The sequence below is a fragment of the Mytilus californianus genome, unplaced genomic scaffold, assembly GCF_021869535.1.
Source record: "Mytilus californianus isolate M0D057914Y unplaced genomic scaffold, xbMytCali1.0.p SCAF_12, whole genome shotgun sequence".
NCBI lineage: Eukaryota > Metazoa > Mollusca > Bivalvia > Mytilida > Mytilidae > Mytilus > Mytilus californianus.
Window position 1 is genome coordinate 31,046,327 of NW_026262604.1, and position 15,740 is coordinate 31,062,066.

General features: G+C 31.9%; 1 protein-coding gene across 1 annotated transcript; it reads right to left on the reverse strand.

Moving 5' to 3' along the window:
* Window positions 1-7,565: 7,565 nt before the first annotated feature.
* Window positions 7,566-13,530, reverse strand: LOC127721689 (uncharacterized). The gene is made up of 2 exons (XM_052228491.1): window positions 13,458-13,530; window positions 7,566-9,713 (listed from the first exon to the last, which is right to left on the reverse strand). The coding sequence occupies exon 2, from the start codon at window positions 9,709-9,711 to the stop codon at window positions 8,110-8,112; it is 1,602 nt and encodes a 533-aa protein (XP_052084451.1). The 5' UTR covers window positions 9,712-9,713; window positions 13,458-13,530; the 3' UTR covers window positions 7,566-8,109.
* Window positions 13,531-15,740: the final 2,210 nt, after the last annotated feature.

The window sequence follows — 15,740 nt, forward strand, 5'->3', positions numbered from 1 at the left end:
GATGCATTTCACTTCATAAACAAACCATTAGGTGTCTGTTTTGATTGAGGACTACACGTCAACTGAGGTTCTTCGTTTTCTTAAGAAGTTCAACATTAAAGTTTTATACATTATCATCGCTTCAGTAATTTTGCAAATGAAAATATCTGATGTTTTTGCTCATTTTTAAACGATTCTCAAATATCAATAATAAAACACATCGAAATTGGAACTACTGATTTATTTGAAGTGCGTAGTTTCCATCATGACGTCATGTTTGATATAAATATTCCACAATATTTATTTACGTATAAGATTATGAACACAAATAAAAAAGAGATATCACAACATGAGGATTTCAGAAGAAACAGAACGGATAGTTATTTACATCAAATTTGTTTGTTTGTTTTCAACTTTTAAATCAAATCAGTAGGGATATTTTTCCTGAAAACAAAGCACAGAATGATTGACTTGAAAGTCTTGGTAGTCAGCCCGGTGATCAAGACTTCTGTTTTATGTAAAATGTCATTGATATCGTCATATTTATTAATTAACTGTTTTCAAAGTGTTCAAAAAACTAAGTATTTTCTTTTCAAGGACAAGATTTCCTAAGATGTATTAAATAAAACCTATCGAAAATGTTAAGGCGGCAATGCTCTTCAACATCGAACTTTATTTGACCCTTTCACCTGATGCGAGAGTCACTATTATTAGATACACATATAAGAGCGTTAGTCCGATTAGGTGTATCTAATTTAATGTCAATCCAGAATAGTCGTTTCATTAATTTTGGAAAGGAGTCTCTTTCACCGATTCGACCATAAGTTATTGAAAAGCAAGATAGACATGGGGTATCCGATTTCATTTAACGACATCTTAGCGTAAATAATTATATAATAAAAAAACAAAAACAAAAACAAAAACAAAAAAACAAAACAAAACTATCAATTTCTACACTGGTTGTATATTTTACAACACAATGTTGACTGCTGTATCTCTATTTTTGACATTTTAACCTATTTTGTCTGTTTGTATTGTTCACACATCGTTGTCAATATAATGCTATTTTATTCGACCGTCATACAAGTAAGAGGTTTACCAAGCTATAAAACCAGGTTTAATTCACCATTTTCTACATAAGAAAATGCATGTACCCAGACAGGAATTTGACAGTTGTTATCCATTCGTTTGATGTGCTTGAGCTTTTGATTTTGCCATTAGATTACGGACTTTCCGTTTTGAATTTTCCACGGAGTTCGGTATTTTTGTTATTTACTTTTTACACAACAAAGTATTCCAACATAACACTTTCATTTTATAATTGTAAATGATAGATGATGCTCTCGTTATTACATAAATGTAAAAAGGTAAATGGTAATATTTTTTGTGTTTAAAATGTGCCACTGCAACAAAAAGATTAAATTGCGACATTGAAAGCATTGAGTGGTTTCAAAAGAAGATACTCCTGGTATACTTATATTTGTACAGTCCAATATGCTTAGCTAATTTTTTTCACGTTTGACTTGAGAAAAGATATCAACAGTTTGTAGGAGACATATCACTTCTTTCTCGAAAAGATTGAATTCATTCGACCTTATTATCTTAGATGTTTAGTTATCAATACTTCTTATGTATAAATATCTAGACCTGTTTTCACATAAGCGAAATTGACACAAATGTTGTTTATTTTTTCCTATACTAACGACCATGAAAAAATTATTCATATACGAATACAACTATTATAATTATTTTGAGTAAGTTTAATGACCTTTGTAGAAAATGATGTGATGGTCTATTCCACCAACACAAACATATATTTACGTTCAACATATATCAAATGGTAATTCAAATCATATTTTCTTATGATTGAGTGTAGTTATCTATTGCATTTCACGATAAAAATAAAGTATTGCCTGATCTTTAACGATCGATTTTGATAAAGAAAATATAACAAATCTCACTTTTTTAAAAAATGATCAAATAACCATTAACATTTTACTTAACTATCTGACACATTATGGTTTAATTTTAAATAAACTATTTCCATTCTCAATTTTATGATATGATAAAATGTGACCATTATTTTCCCAAAACTATTATCTGTATTATTTATTTCACCTAAGGATACAGTATTATCCAGGAATGTCAATAATGTCTACAGCTTTATTTCTTTTTACAAATTTTTCCCGCCATTTGAAAAAAAAAACAATTTGTTTTCCCCACAGATTTCGAAGAACAGTTGTATTATATTTTATACACGATCCAGTACCAGATCTTTCAAAATGTTATACGTGACCACCGATATGTTTTGCTTTACGATTATATTTCTCGATCGAGATCTTAACACTTCCCCTCTTTGAATCTCAGTCGAAGGAATAATCAAAATTAATCTTCGTTCGCTTTTCTCCCGTAAGTGTTAAAATACTGCCATAGAGCAGCAAGGAGTGATTCTCTCTGACTAGACTAAAAAGTAAAAATCATGAAACTATCGAACTCCGAGGGAAACTTAAAACGGAAAGTCCCTTGTCAAATGGCAAAATCAAAGCTCAAACACATCAAACGAATGGATAACAACTGTCATATTCCTGACTTGGTACATTCATTTTCTGATGTCAAAAATGGTGGACTACACATGGTTTTATAGCTAGGTAAACCTCTCACTTGTATGACAGTCGCATAACAATCTATTTTATTGACAAAGATGTGTGAACAAAACAAACAGAACATAAATATTTAGTACCATACCTTAACGAAATATTTCATTAAACATTTGCTAAATGATTTGTTTGATTGCTTGATTGATTGTAGGTGTTTAATGCTACTCTCAGCACACTTGGCGCTATATCATGGCGCTCAGTTTTAATTTGGGAAGGGGACTCCAGAGAACCAACGATCTTTGACAGGAACACTGGCTGGCAATATAGTCTAGTCAATTACGATCAGATTTGAATGTTCTGGGTTGGAAATCTTTACAAGAAGCAGGTGATACTGTAAATGAACAAATAAGGTCTCTCGTCCTCCTAGGCTCCTCTTAACTGATTTGATGATATTAATCTATTTGTAAATGAAATTTTGCAAAATTTTGATCGGGGCAGTTCTAACTTTATCTATAGAAATTTTGTGTTTTTAATTGTAAGAAGGTCAGAAGAATAGGATACTCCCTTACTAAACACATGATTTACATTCAATCTTCACAATTAAAAATAAAACCAAAGCCTACAATTTCATAGGTCGAGATCATTTTGCTTTCTAAAAATAAGTAACCAATAATATTACATTCAAAATTATAAGTCTTAATAGTTTTGTATGTTTGATGTTTTAGTAAACAGTAATTAAACCGCAAACCTAATTGCAAGCTTTGTTCCACCAAAACGTGTCTTTTCGAAAGCCATATCTGCTAATAAACATTTTACATCTCGCGTTTAAAACCATTACGTGGATTGTTTCTTCAGTGAATAAAAAAAATTAACAGCTCATATGTCAAGTGACAAACATATGACAAACATATTTGATAAAATATAGGTAGATTATACCTGTTTAATTAAGCAAATATGTTGATACTTCATGTACTTGTCGTTTACACCTATGTTTTCTCTAGATAAAAATTTCATGTCATTGAATACGATTTGTAAATTCTTTCTTTTTTTTCTGAATAAACTGCATGTAAGTAAGGCAATCGAATTTAGGTGTGATATATTGATTAAAAGCAAGAAAGAAGATATATATATTATTTTTTTTATATCATGGAAAAAATATTCTTACAAACTACCAATTTTTGTGGATTTCGTGGGTACAGGTGATCCACGAAATTAAATGTCCAACGAATAACAAATTTTCTATAGGCTTGTAGGCACACTTCGGCAAAATCACGAAATTAAATATCCACGTACAAGTAAGTTTTCCTTATTCTACGAAAATTGGTACTTACGAAAATAAGTGAATGCACAGTATTTATTTTTAAACTTATCATAAAACACAAACACGGAGTTTTCAAAAGTAGATGAAAAAAGTCTGAGCAAGATTCCATATAACAAAGGATGTTTTAAATACGACGATTTTACCACAAATTGTACTTTTTATTGTATTTTACATATTTTATACGGGATATAAAATCATACAGCTGACTAAGCTGGTCCCGTGACATTTAACATTTGTTAAAATGTACACTCATATGGACATATCGACGGGTGCCAGTTGTAGAGGGTCTGTATCGTATCGGTTTAACAAAATAGAAGAGACAAACAAATTAATCACCACTTTTTGTTTTCTGTCGTAAGTAATAATGTATGTGGAGATGTTGTTCCTAATTTACTCAACATCTCCGATATCCCTGGTCTTTTGGTGCGGTCCGTTTTGCTTTAGTCTTTAGTTTTCTGTTTTGTGTTTTTTTTGTGTAAGAATGTTTGTCTTTTGGTTGTTTACTTTTTTTGTTATATAGTTGTCAGTTAATTTACGACTTATGGATTTAAATGTCCCTTTCGTATCTTTCGCCGCTCTTTGAGTTTTGCTATTGGTGTAAGTTATAAAGCCTTGTTAATACTTATCCCTCATCATGAAAACTAGAGAATTATGTATCATTACTAAATCAGTTTTGTTTATCTCAAAAACTGTCTTGAACTCTCACACGAACTCATTTAAAATACACACATAAACTTAATAAACTGAGACACGAGATTCATTAATTCTGAGTAAACTTCAAAAATTTCAAACCATGATTAGCTGTGATCGAAATCTAACATCTGTTGGAGAATATTACATGCACATTCAATGAAAACTTAGCCAAAATGAATAATCAATGCAAAGTACCATACTAAAAAAGTTAAATCTAACATATAAGCTTGTTACTCATAATCAACAGTTCATTGGCGGTTCATAAGTAAAAATTGTCAGGCCTCTACATACCTTGCAATTTGCTGTATATCTATATAGATAAATACAGATGTAAGAATATATATAGTCTCCAAGTATGCGGCATATATAAATAGCAAGCGACAATCTTCAACATTATTACTGTTTATTTTATTTCAGTTCATATTCATTTCCCTCTTCACGGTCCGCGTCCAATTAATATCAATTTATTTGACAACATCATTAGAAAGGTAGAAGTTTTCATTTTTTATTATTCTTACGTCGATTTCGAAAAGCAAGTAAAAAAAACATGCTACCAAAAATATGTGTAGGACATAATTCAACGTTAGGTCACCAATCGCCGTCGGCACCGTTCCTCAAATCGACGTCCAATCTTATGTCATAATAGATTAATGAGCTAAGTAACTTATCGAAGTCTTCTTCTCTTCATAAACTGACGTTCAGTTCTTGACTAAAACCTCGCGAATAAATTTGTAACAGCTCAAATAATAGTTAATAAATTCAATTTATCAAAATATTAAATTCATCATCTCTTCATCGAGGTAAGCAAATGATATACCTATATAATTGCTAACCTCCACTTCATTTAAACTTGACTGAATAGCTGTCTCATTGGGAGTCTTATGTTTATATACTGGAAGTTCGTCTGATACTTTGCTACGATAATAGCACGATGAATTTAATTATTTTAGTAACTAAACTATTTCCTTGTCCAAAATTAGGAACATCTTAATTAGTTGTCGTTTGTTATATCTGAGGGGGGGTTCAACGAACACAAGTACAAATAATCACTGTTAAAGTCGTCGACGCTCTGTTTGATTGCAACTATTAAAGTTGAGATTTTGTTTGTCGCGAGTCGATGTAACCCCCCCCCCCCCCCCCCCACCCCTTGAAAATCCTGGTTACGGGCTTGCTTCTTTATTCATACCTCGACATTTTGTAAAAACAGTTGTCTATTGTTTATCTTTAATTTGCCCTCTATAGATATCTTTCGGTAATCATTGTCACTGGGTTGCTGTCTCATTGACGTTAACCAATGTCTCCTTTTATCCATATGAATATGAACAGAACTAACAACGTACATAGAGTAAATCAATTTCATTCACACAAAAATTAATTTCCATATTAATTGTAGCCTTTGTTTTAGTTTAGTTGATACTTTATGACAGGATATTGTTTCATGTGTGGCTCAATTTCATAAGTAATCATTATGATTTGAAGTGTATAAAAATACATGTATGTAAACTCCAATCAGTCGATTTACTCAGCATTATAAGGACTAAATGATTACTACAGAGAAAACAAATAAAGATCAAACTAGAAATACATGCTTTAATCATATTGGACATCGATTAGAGGAGACTTTGATCTGTCGAACGTCGTTTTGGTAATAAATGCCGACCTTTTGGACGTTGATTAGAGGGTAACAAATATTTGACCTTGATTTGAGAATGGTACGTTAGATTGGCAAGTAAATGTAATATGAATATTTACCCTGCTTTGTACTTGACAGACACGCTGAGATTTTTAACGTGCCAGTTCACAAGGTAACAGTCCACAGGAAGGCATGCAACCTTACCCGGACAAATTATTCTGACTTCGAGCCGACCAGTCTTTGTTCTTAATTCTTATTGCCACGTGCTTAGCGGAGAAGCTGCACATACCAATTTTAAAGTTTTTGATTTGACCCGGCCGGGGTTCGAACCCCAGACCTCCCGCACTCGAGGCAAACACGCTACCACGACACTACCGAGGCGGTCCCTAGTGCCCATTAGAGCATGTAGAGACCGATCGGAGTCCAGCATATATACATGTATAATGTTACGATCATCTATTTCATGTCAAATTAGTATCATTATATGTTGAGAAATGATCAAACTAATTGCAAGATATACAAATATTCTATGCCACTTCCGTAGTTTTTGTAAGTAGCGATTGATTTGAAGAGTTGTTTCCCTTAGGAGGGACAGACATTTAAAGTGACAATGAATAGCTTGCGGAAGGATGTGCTTTATTTTAGTAATGTTTTAAACAATTTCAAAGTTTCAAATCTGATTATAATTTTTGTCAGACTTAAAGCTTTGATATCAATAATTATTTTTCATCAACAAAATTGGTAAAAACGTTTTCCTATCACTTTCAACTGATCATGCTTTGAATGACACTGTTGTTGTTTTTCCTAAAATAGTCTACAATCGGCAAAGGGACACAACTGGTTGTAAAAGTTTGTAAAACAGAATCAAATCAGTAATTCACAAACAGGGTATTGACTAAGCTTCACCAGATTGTTCAGTGGAAGTCTGTTCCTGTCCTTAGTTCTTGTCCACCCACTCTGCAGAACTTACCATTAATATTGTTTAATTCTTATTGTCATAAATACAAAATAGCTAAATATTCGCCAATGAATGTCGAGCAAAACAGTCTATCAAGTTTATATCGTTAATAGAGTTTGTAAATTATTGCAACGTCTCTTAATAACTTGGAAACAGATAACTGATAAAAATGGCCAAATGATTGAGTTTGTAAACTATCATAAACGTCTCTTAATAACTTGGAAACTCATAACTGATAAAATTGCTCAAATAATTGATTTAAAACATTTCATCTTCCAATATCGACAAGGGTCACTGTTGTTAGAATAAGGATAAGTTACAATCAACAGATTGTGATCTATTTTATAAAAGAATGACTGATGTCTTGCATCGAAAAAAAATGAATTCATCAGTGAACATTTTAAATATTCTATTTTATGTATAAATAGATGACTATGATATTTTATACAGACTTATCATCATAATTATCTTGATAATATTGAACATGAGCTTCATTTCTATCAATAATAAAGAAAGTTTTGTAAGCGAAGATAAATCGTTTTTTTCTGTCATTTCGCATTCACAACGCCCTTATTCATCAAGAGACCATTTTCATAAAGATACAGCGTAGGCCATCGCATGCTATCGACGTATTTTCCGTTGGCACCTTCAACCTCTAACTCATCCAAATCTATTTGTTCACTCTTGTTCCAGTTGAATTTCAAAAACATCGGCGGCTCTGTCACGGACATTAGCCAACAACACTCCATACTTTTCTCGATAAATGAAGTGCACACCGACAGTTGAGCATCGGAAATGTCGATCTTATTTGGCAATGTTTCTACGATTGATTTGATTAATCTTGGCAGATATTGCAAAGCATTCTTTCTTCTATACTCTTTTAATGGTTTGACAACATCCGACGGCTTTGAAGTTTTAATATCATCTATCACAACAGTGGGATGAAATGCCTGTGTGATTGTGTTAATTTGAGCATAGGCTTGCGTTCTGCATTCATCATAAACCCCATGAAAGATCTGTAACAAAAATCTTGCGGATGTAGCTTCATCACATCCTTTTTTACAAAAATTGCCAAGCTTTCAGCATACTCAATTTCATGGAGCTTACTTAGCTTTGTGGCAATTTTGGCAGGTCGTATTTGATCTGGTAGGCATGATAAATTTGAAATGTTTTCTTTAACATTAGCGATATCTATATTTGGTTTGACAGGATTTTCACTGATTGATTTTTCCAAACCTGATAATTCATGCTCAATACGCGACGTCCCAACAATTGACATTTTGGGAACATATAGAAATCGACTCTCATATTTTCTAGATCGTATTTCCTGTCCAGCTATGGTTGCTCCTATTGTGGCTGCCATGTAAGAATTTGACGGAACTATGAGTTCATATTGAGGAAAGCTCTCTTGAAGAACTACTTTTGTCATTATGTATCTTGAAAAATCCCCAACAAGAATAACTTTTTGGATGGTTACTTGATTCAAAATATTGATTTCTCTTCTCAAATACTCCACCAAAGGTTTCAATGCGTTTTGAAATACTTCATGGATTATAGTCTTGTCGATTTTAAGTTTATCTTGATTTAATTTGAAACCCTTATTCCAGGAGGGGGTGATGTGATTCTTTATGTTATAAATACAAGATGACGAAATTTTGATTGAACAAAATTGCTTTAAACTATATTCCCGTAAAGAAAAATCAAAGTTATCGTAAAGGTCACATATTGAATTGTTATCAGTCATATCACTGAATAGAGAACACCCTAATCGCGATGTCAATATGGAATCTACATCGTTGACAACTGAGGACAAACCAATAATGTTTGTTGGTACCTTTGGATACTTTTGAAAAACAAAATGTGGACATAATTGTGTTGAATCACAATTCAGTATGATAATCCCTTCTTTCGACACGCCCTTTATTTCTTCAATGTGCCGAGCGTAAGTCTGGATTGCATGACTCTGTCGAACAAATACGAGCATTTCCTTACTTATACCAGTATTAAGAAATGCATCAAGCAACACAAATCTTACATCAAACTCGGTTTTATCTGGCTGAAGAACTACCCATAAAATTTCATCATCCCGAAATATCCCGGAACACAGTTTTTCAAACAGATTTAAAAAGTGTGATTTCAGGTAAGGTACTGAATGACTTAATATAAGTGTCAACGGAACGGCATCAACACGGTTCGAAGATTTCACGAAAATTTCACCGTTTGTATCTTTATTCCACTTTGATTGACAGAAAAAATGTTGAAAAAAATATAGATCTGAGTCTTCCTTATTTTCACAGGAAGAAAGATACTGATCTTCTGCCTCAAAACCAAAACCCATAAATTCTTTTTCTGAATTCAGAAGAATGGATGTTGGTATTTGTTCATTTAATCCTCTAAGATTTTGCGATTTCCAATGGCCGTAACACATTATATTCATAGGGTCATTTTTAAAACCTGATGTAGTGGAAATCACGTATCCTGAATATATTTCTCCAATATTCACTGCTACAACTGTTCCTATTTCAGTCATTCCTGAAAGAAAATTAAAATAATTAAAATTTTCTAAATTAAATATGAATGATATTCCTTTTATCATAAACAAGTTGAAGACAATTATTGTAATATGTTGATGTCACGTTGATATGAAATCGGAGAGCTTGATATCTCTGAGGGAAACGATGGCCTTTGTGTCAATTGATATTAATAATGTGTCCAAAAATAATTCAATGCACTTGTATTTGCTACTTGATTAAATCTCAATGTTGTTTTTCAATTATAAAAATTGCCGACCTCCTTTTTACATTGTATACATATAACTGAACACTATAAATATTGGGTTTATATTTTTTCTCTCCATCTACCTCGTTCTCAGAAATTCAAATGCTATCAAATGCTGTAATTTTAAAAGTATTCCTGGTGGATGCTAAGATCAATCCAATGTACTCAGGGTCAACATAACAATAAGAAGATGTAGTATGATTGCAAATGAGACAACTCTCTACCAGAGACCGAAATGACATTGAAATTGATACAATCATACATTTGTGCAAGACTAAAATCACTGGTCAATCTGTTTTTTTGTGTACTTTAAGGGTCATATGGCAATATGAAAATAATAATTAATATTAATATTACAAGACTTCTTCGCCGTAAATGGTCCAAAAACTCCTATAAAATTTAATTGACAGTAGTTTATCCGTTCCTGAGAGTATGATAAATTATACTATGTGTGAAATATTTTGGAAAACATTGTCTGAGTTACGAGAAGTGGAGTGTTTAGTACGGACAGAAAAACTATTTTTTAAGAGGCGCACGTGACAGGAGTCAATAAAACTTATCTTTAATCTTAAAGCGGGCATTGTTGTTAGTTATTGACAATATCAATGATTACTTCATCCTGATATTGCTTGTGTAGATTTTTGGAAGCTTTTTAAGATTTGTTTTTTTTGGTGACATTTTTACATGTTGTATTTGTAGAATTTGTATTATAAATAGTCATTCTTTTTTATGGCATACACTGTTGATAAACTCATAAGCCATTCTTATTTTTCAATAAAAATGATTAGTTTTACTTTTCAAGTTATTGAGTGGTAAAAAATGACTACCTGCAAGGTTTTATTTATTTTAGAATAACTGACTGTTGACACATGTTGACATCTATAAACTCATTTATTTGATACTTGAAAATATATTTTAAGGCAGTGATTTTGGTTATTGAACGATTTTATATAACAAAAATCCAAAAAGCGATTGTCGCTGTAAGTGTTAAAGTGTAGATGACTGCCAAAAACTAAGTCCATTTATCAGTTGAATACGAAAAAATCCCAACAAAATCAGCATGATTTCTGCAGATGGTATTTTTTTTAACCACGAAGAAACTTTTGTTGAAGTTCATAACATCCATTGAAAGTATGACAATGTTATTGCAATCTGCTTGAAAATCCGATCCTGTGTCCATGCTTTGCTTACAATGATCTGAACACAATTTGTTATACTTTCTTGTCTGGTAATTATGACATCCCCAATGAAATTCCTGCTAACAAATTGTTGGAGGTTTGTACCTTAACAACAAACCAGGGGATCGCAAAGGCCTTGAAAACAGAAAGAAGAAAGGAGGTAATCAGATCCTTTAAAGTTAGGCGAAGATACAGGATCGGTATTTCTACATTTATAAGTTATTGGTGTCAGAAAAACTTTAACCATATGCTGTATCTACATGTTATTGATAACTGCAAACAAAAACTAGGTACATTTGTCAGTAAAATACGAAAAATATAAACATAAAAAGACACATATTTTAAACTTTTTACTGGACACTGTCTGTTGAAGCATCTATTTTAATTATGCATATTTTTCCAAACTTTTCACGAAGGTTTGACAAAGTTACATACTTTAGAATTAAATTACCAATGAGGTGATTACATACTAACTGTCTTTTCAATATCTATACGCAGCACGTGGGTTTAATAGAATCTATTTTCTTTACTTTTAAATACTCACAGTACTGGTTTAAAAGCATCTTTTTTTCAAATTGATTTGGCTTTTATCAAAAAGATAACAATTGATACCAGGAGAAAGGTAAATATTACACAATATTTATTTACGAATAAGATTATGTACACAAATAAAAAAAAAGAGATATCGCAACATGAGGATTTTCAGGAAAAACAGAACGGATAGTTATTTACATCCAATTTGTTTGTTTGTTTGTTTTCATCTTTTAAATCAAATCAGTCTGGAAAGTTTGACTTTTTCCTGAATATACAAAGCACAGAATCATTGACGTGAGAGTGTTTGTGGTTCAGCCCAGGTGTCAGGACTTCTGTTTTTTTGTAAAATATCATTGATATGGTCATATTTATAAATTTACTGTTTTCAAAGCTTTGAAGTGGTCGAAATACTAAGTAATTTCTTCCTAAGATTACCTCAGCTGTATTTAGTAAAACCTATCGGCAATGTTGACGCGTCAAGGCTTTTAAACATCTAACTATATTTGACCTTTTCATTTGATTCGAGAGTCACTAATGAGTCTTATGTAGACAAAAATCTTGTCTGGCGTTCAAAATTATACCTGGTATTTGTAATGAGTTTATTTGGAAAGTAGGCTAATAGTATAGGTCGTAAGATGGTTTGAAAAGCATATCGTTGATTGGATCAGGCAGTTGTAAACAATGATATTTCTCTTCCAATTAGAACTGTTTAATATGTGGTAAATTCCGGCTTTGGCTATACTTTTTTTTCCTTTTGGTTTATAGCTCTTCATCTTTTTAATAAGCTTTGGATTTTCAAATATTTTGGCCTCGAGCATCATTGAAGAGACATTGATTGTCGTATGCGCATCTGGTGCAGACAGATTGGTACCATTTATGTTATTAAACATTCAAGTTAATTGGACATAATGGAAATAATGAAAAACATATCGAAGAAACACAGTTTAAGATTATTCATTAGATACACATATGAGAGCGTTAGCCCGATGATGTGTATCTAATTTACACTAAGATATTAATGTCAATCCAGAATTATGGTTTCATTAATTTTTTTCAGCGAATTGACCATATGTTATTGGAAAGCATGATACTTGTAGGGTATCCAATTTCATTTAACGACATCTTGGTGTAAAAGATAAATGAAACTCTCTATGCATACATTGGTTGAGTATTTTATAGACATATTCTTTAAATGAGATGAAAGAATTACAGAAACATCGTTCTTGTTTTAAGTCAACATATGGCCTCATAATTGGATAGAACTCGACCTTATGCAAATAAATATCAATACATCTGTTAACTTATTTGTGGTTGAAAAATCTCTATACAAAGTCTGAAACTGTTTGAAAATTGAGTTGATATCAAAAACCCTACAAAACAGGCCAACATTCATCTTCTATTTCTTATTTGAATGTTCCAAAATCAATCAAAGTCTTATACATGCACTTGCATAAGGCCATCTTCTATCCGACGCAGTTCACGTCATACAATGTTCTATCCTTAATAATTGTAATGCAGAGTGAAAATAAGAAAATTTGAATAGAAAGGAATCATGTTGATAGACATTTGAAACTCTATTTGTGATTCTTTAGAAGAAAAAAAAAATCAAAACAATAAGGCCACCATTTTAATTCCAGTGATACAAAACTATTTTGATCCATTTTACAATCTACTTTATATTTTTACCTTTGTCTATGATAACAGTCACCTTGATTGTCAAAATAATGTAAAACTAAGTACAATTAACTAAAACATAATTAGAACAAACTAGTAAAAATAGACTTACCGACAACAAACTATTTTTTATAGAATGTGTGCTCCCTTTACACACTGACTGAAGGTAACTACAAAATACACGTGACAAAATTGTAAACAGGCAGATATTTAATTACCAAAAAAATGAAGTGGGTGATCTTCAAATGTTTTTGAAAAAAATCTATTAAAATTTTATTGAATAGAATATCGTTAATTGAAACCCATGGATTGTTTAGAACACATTTTTACATGTAGCGTAAATATCGTATTTTAGAACTATGAAGACAACAACTACAACACACGGGGATATATAACAAATAATACCCTGTTTAGAATTTTCGTTTCCTCCATACAAAAACACAGAAACTACACACACAGTCTATTGAGGTACATTCAAAATATATTCAAAATTGTATGCATTATAACCATCATCACATACTTTAAACTAGTTTGTAAATCTTTTATTACTGAACCTTTGCTGCATTTTCCTTAAAATGAATATAAAATTCTAAGAGATTCTTTAAGCATTATTTTCACCCGTATTTTCATTGTTTTATTCTCGATTCATCTTATAACTTTCAAAGATTTGTCCATTACATTCCTCATTTATTTTTAATCATATAAACTTTCCTTAGATGGATACCCGAAAGATCAGTATAGATTCCGGAAAATAAATACGTCTATCGTTCTACCAAGAAAGTCACATGAAATATCGAATAAACCATGAACTAGAATAGCCTTATTACGTAGGAAATGTATATTCATGTTTGAGAATCTATATTCCATACCTTATAAGGGACTATCACAACTATGATGGTCTTTTATACCATCCATGATTGCTAAAATAGCGAAAATAGGTACAAGTTACCAAAACATAATAACGAAATAGCAAGGAATAGACTTATCGACAACAAGCTATTTTTTTAAAGTTGGTGTTCTCCCTTTACATACTGACTACAAGGGGACGACTCAATACCCGTCACGGAGATTACCATATGAATAAACGTTTCACACAGATTAATGTCTCGCGTTTTGTAATATTGATGGTATAATGTAAATGTTAAAAATAGAATTGCAATATTTAAACATGTATACTATGCAAATAATCTGCAAAGTCAATGAACCATAACTGAAGGTGACGGGCCAAATAACCTCCATGGAAACGAGAAATGCCAGTTCTTATGAAACTGAATACCAAATACCATTGTCTTATCATCAGTGGTTTCATCTAAACTAAGATAAACACAAACTTGAACTTGTAAACTGTGTAAAAATTTCCAAGTCAGTGAACCATGACAAAGGGGTTAGGGCTATATAATCTCCATGATATAGAGACTTGCTAATGCTGATACCAATCATTGACTCACCATTAGTAACTCATATTAAACTAGTCTAATCACAAACTAAAACATGTAAATAAACAAAATTTTCAAAGTCAATAAACCATGACTGAGGGGACAGGAACAGAATAATCTCCATGGAGATGAGAAAGTGCCAATGCTTTTACAACGACACACCTTTTATCATTGACAAATAACTAACGGTTCCCAATAAACTAAATTTATCACAAACTTTAACATGTAAAGAAAGAAAAAGTTACGAAGTCAAAAAGTTAGGACTGAGGGGATGGGGACAAATTGAAATGCGATGGGCCACTGCGAGTACAACTGTATATCAAATAGCATTGACCTACCACTTGTCGGTTCCCATTCACTGACCTTATCACAAACTAATACATTGTTGAAGCCGATACCGGCGCTGACACCGCCACCGGAAACAGGACGCCTAAGTCTCGCTTTATCGACTGTCGACACGAGACAATAAACTGAGTAATTTCAAAATGTTTTTGAAAATTTCTATTGAAGTTTATTGAATAGAATACCGTAAATTGAAACCTTTGGGAGGTTAAGAACACTTTTTTACCTGTAGATTAGATTTATGAATTATGTATTAGACTTTTGAAATATATGCCAAACAAATACACTGAAACTACGCACCAAGTCGATTGAAATACTTTCATAATATATTCGAACATATTTTCGAATATGCATTTTGACAATCATCGCATTCTTTTAACTAGTTTATAAATTGTTGACCAAATTTGTGCGGCTCTTTGCTATCAAATGAATAAAAAAGATTAATAGCTTCTATAAAATCATATCTCAATGTGCACAGATGTGTCCAGTAGATTATCCTTTATTTGTATTTATAGACTAAACTGGGCAAGCTGAGAAAGGGTAACCTAGTTTGCGGAAAATGAATATTGCTATTCTACCCTTAGAAACAATATTACAGAGCTGGTGTTTCCTATTAT

Coding starts and splice junctions, on each gene's coding strand:
- LOC127721689 (XM_052228491.1), bottom strand. CDS start 9,711: ATGACTGAAATAGGAACAGTTGTAGCAGTGAATATTGGAGAAATATAT.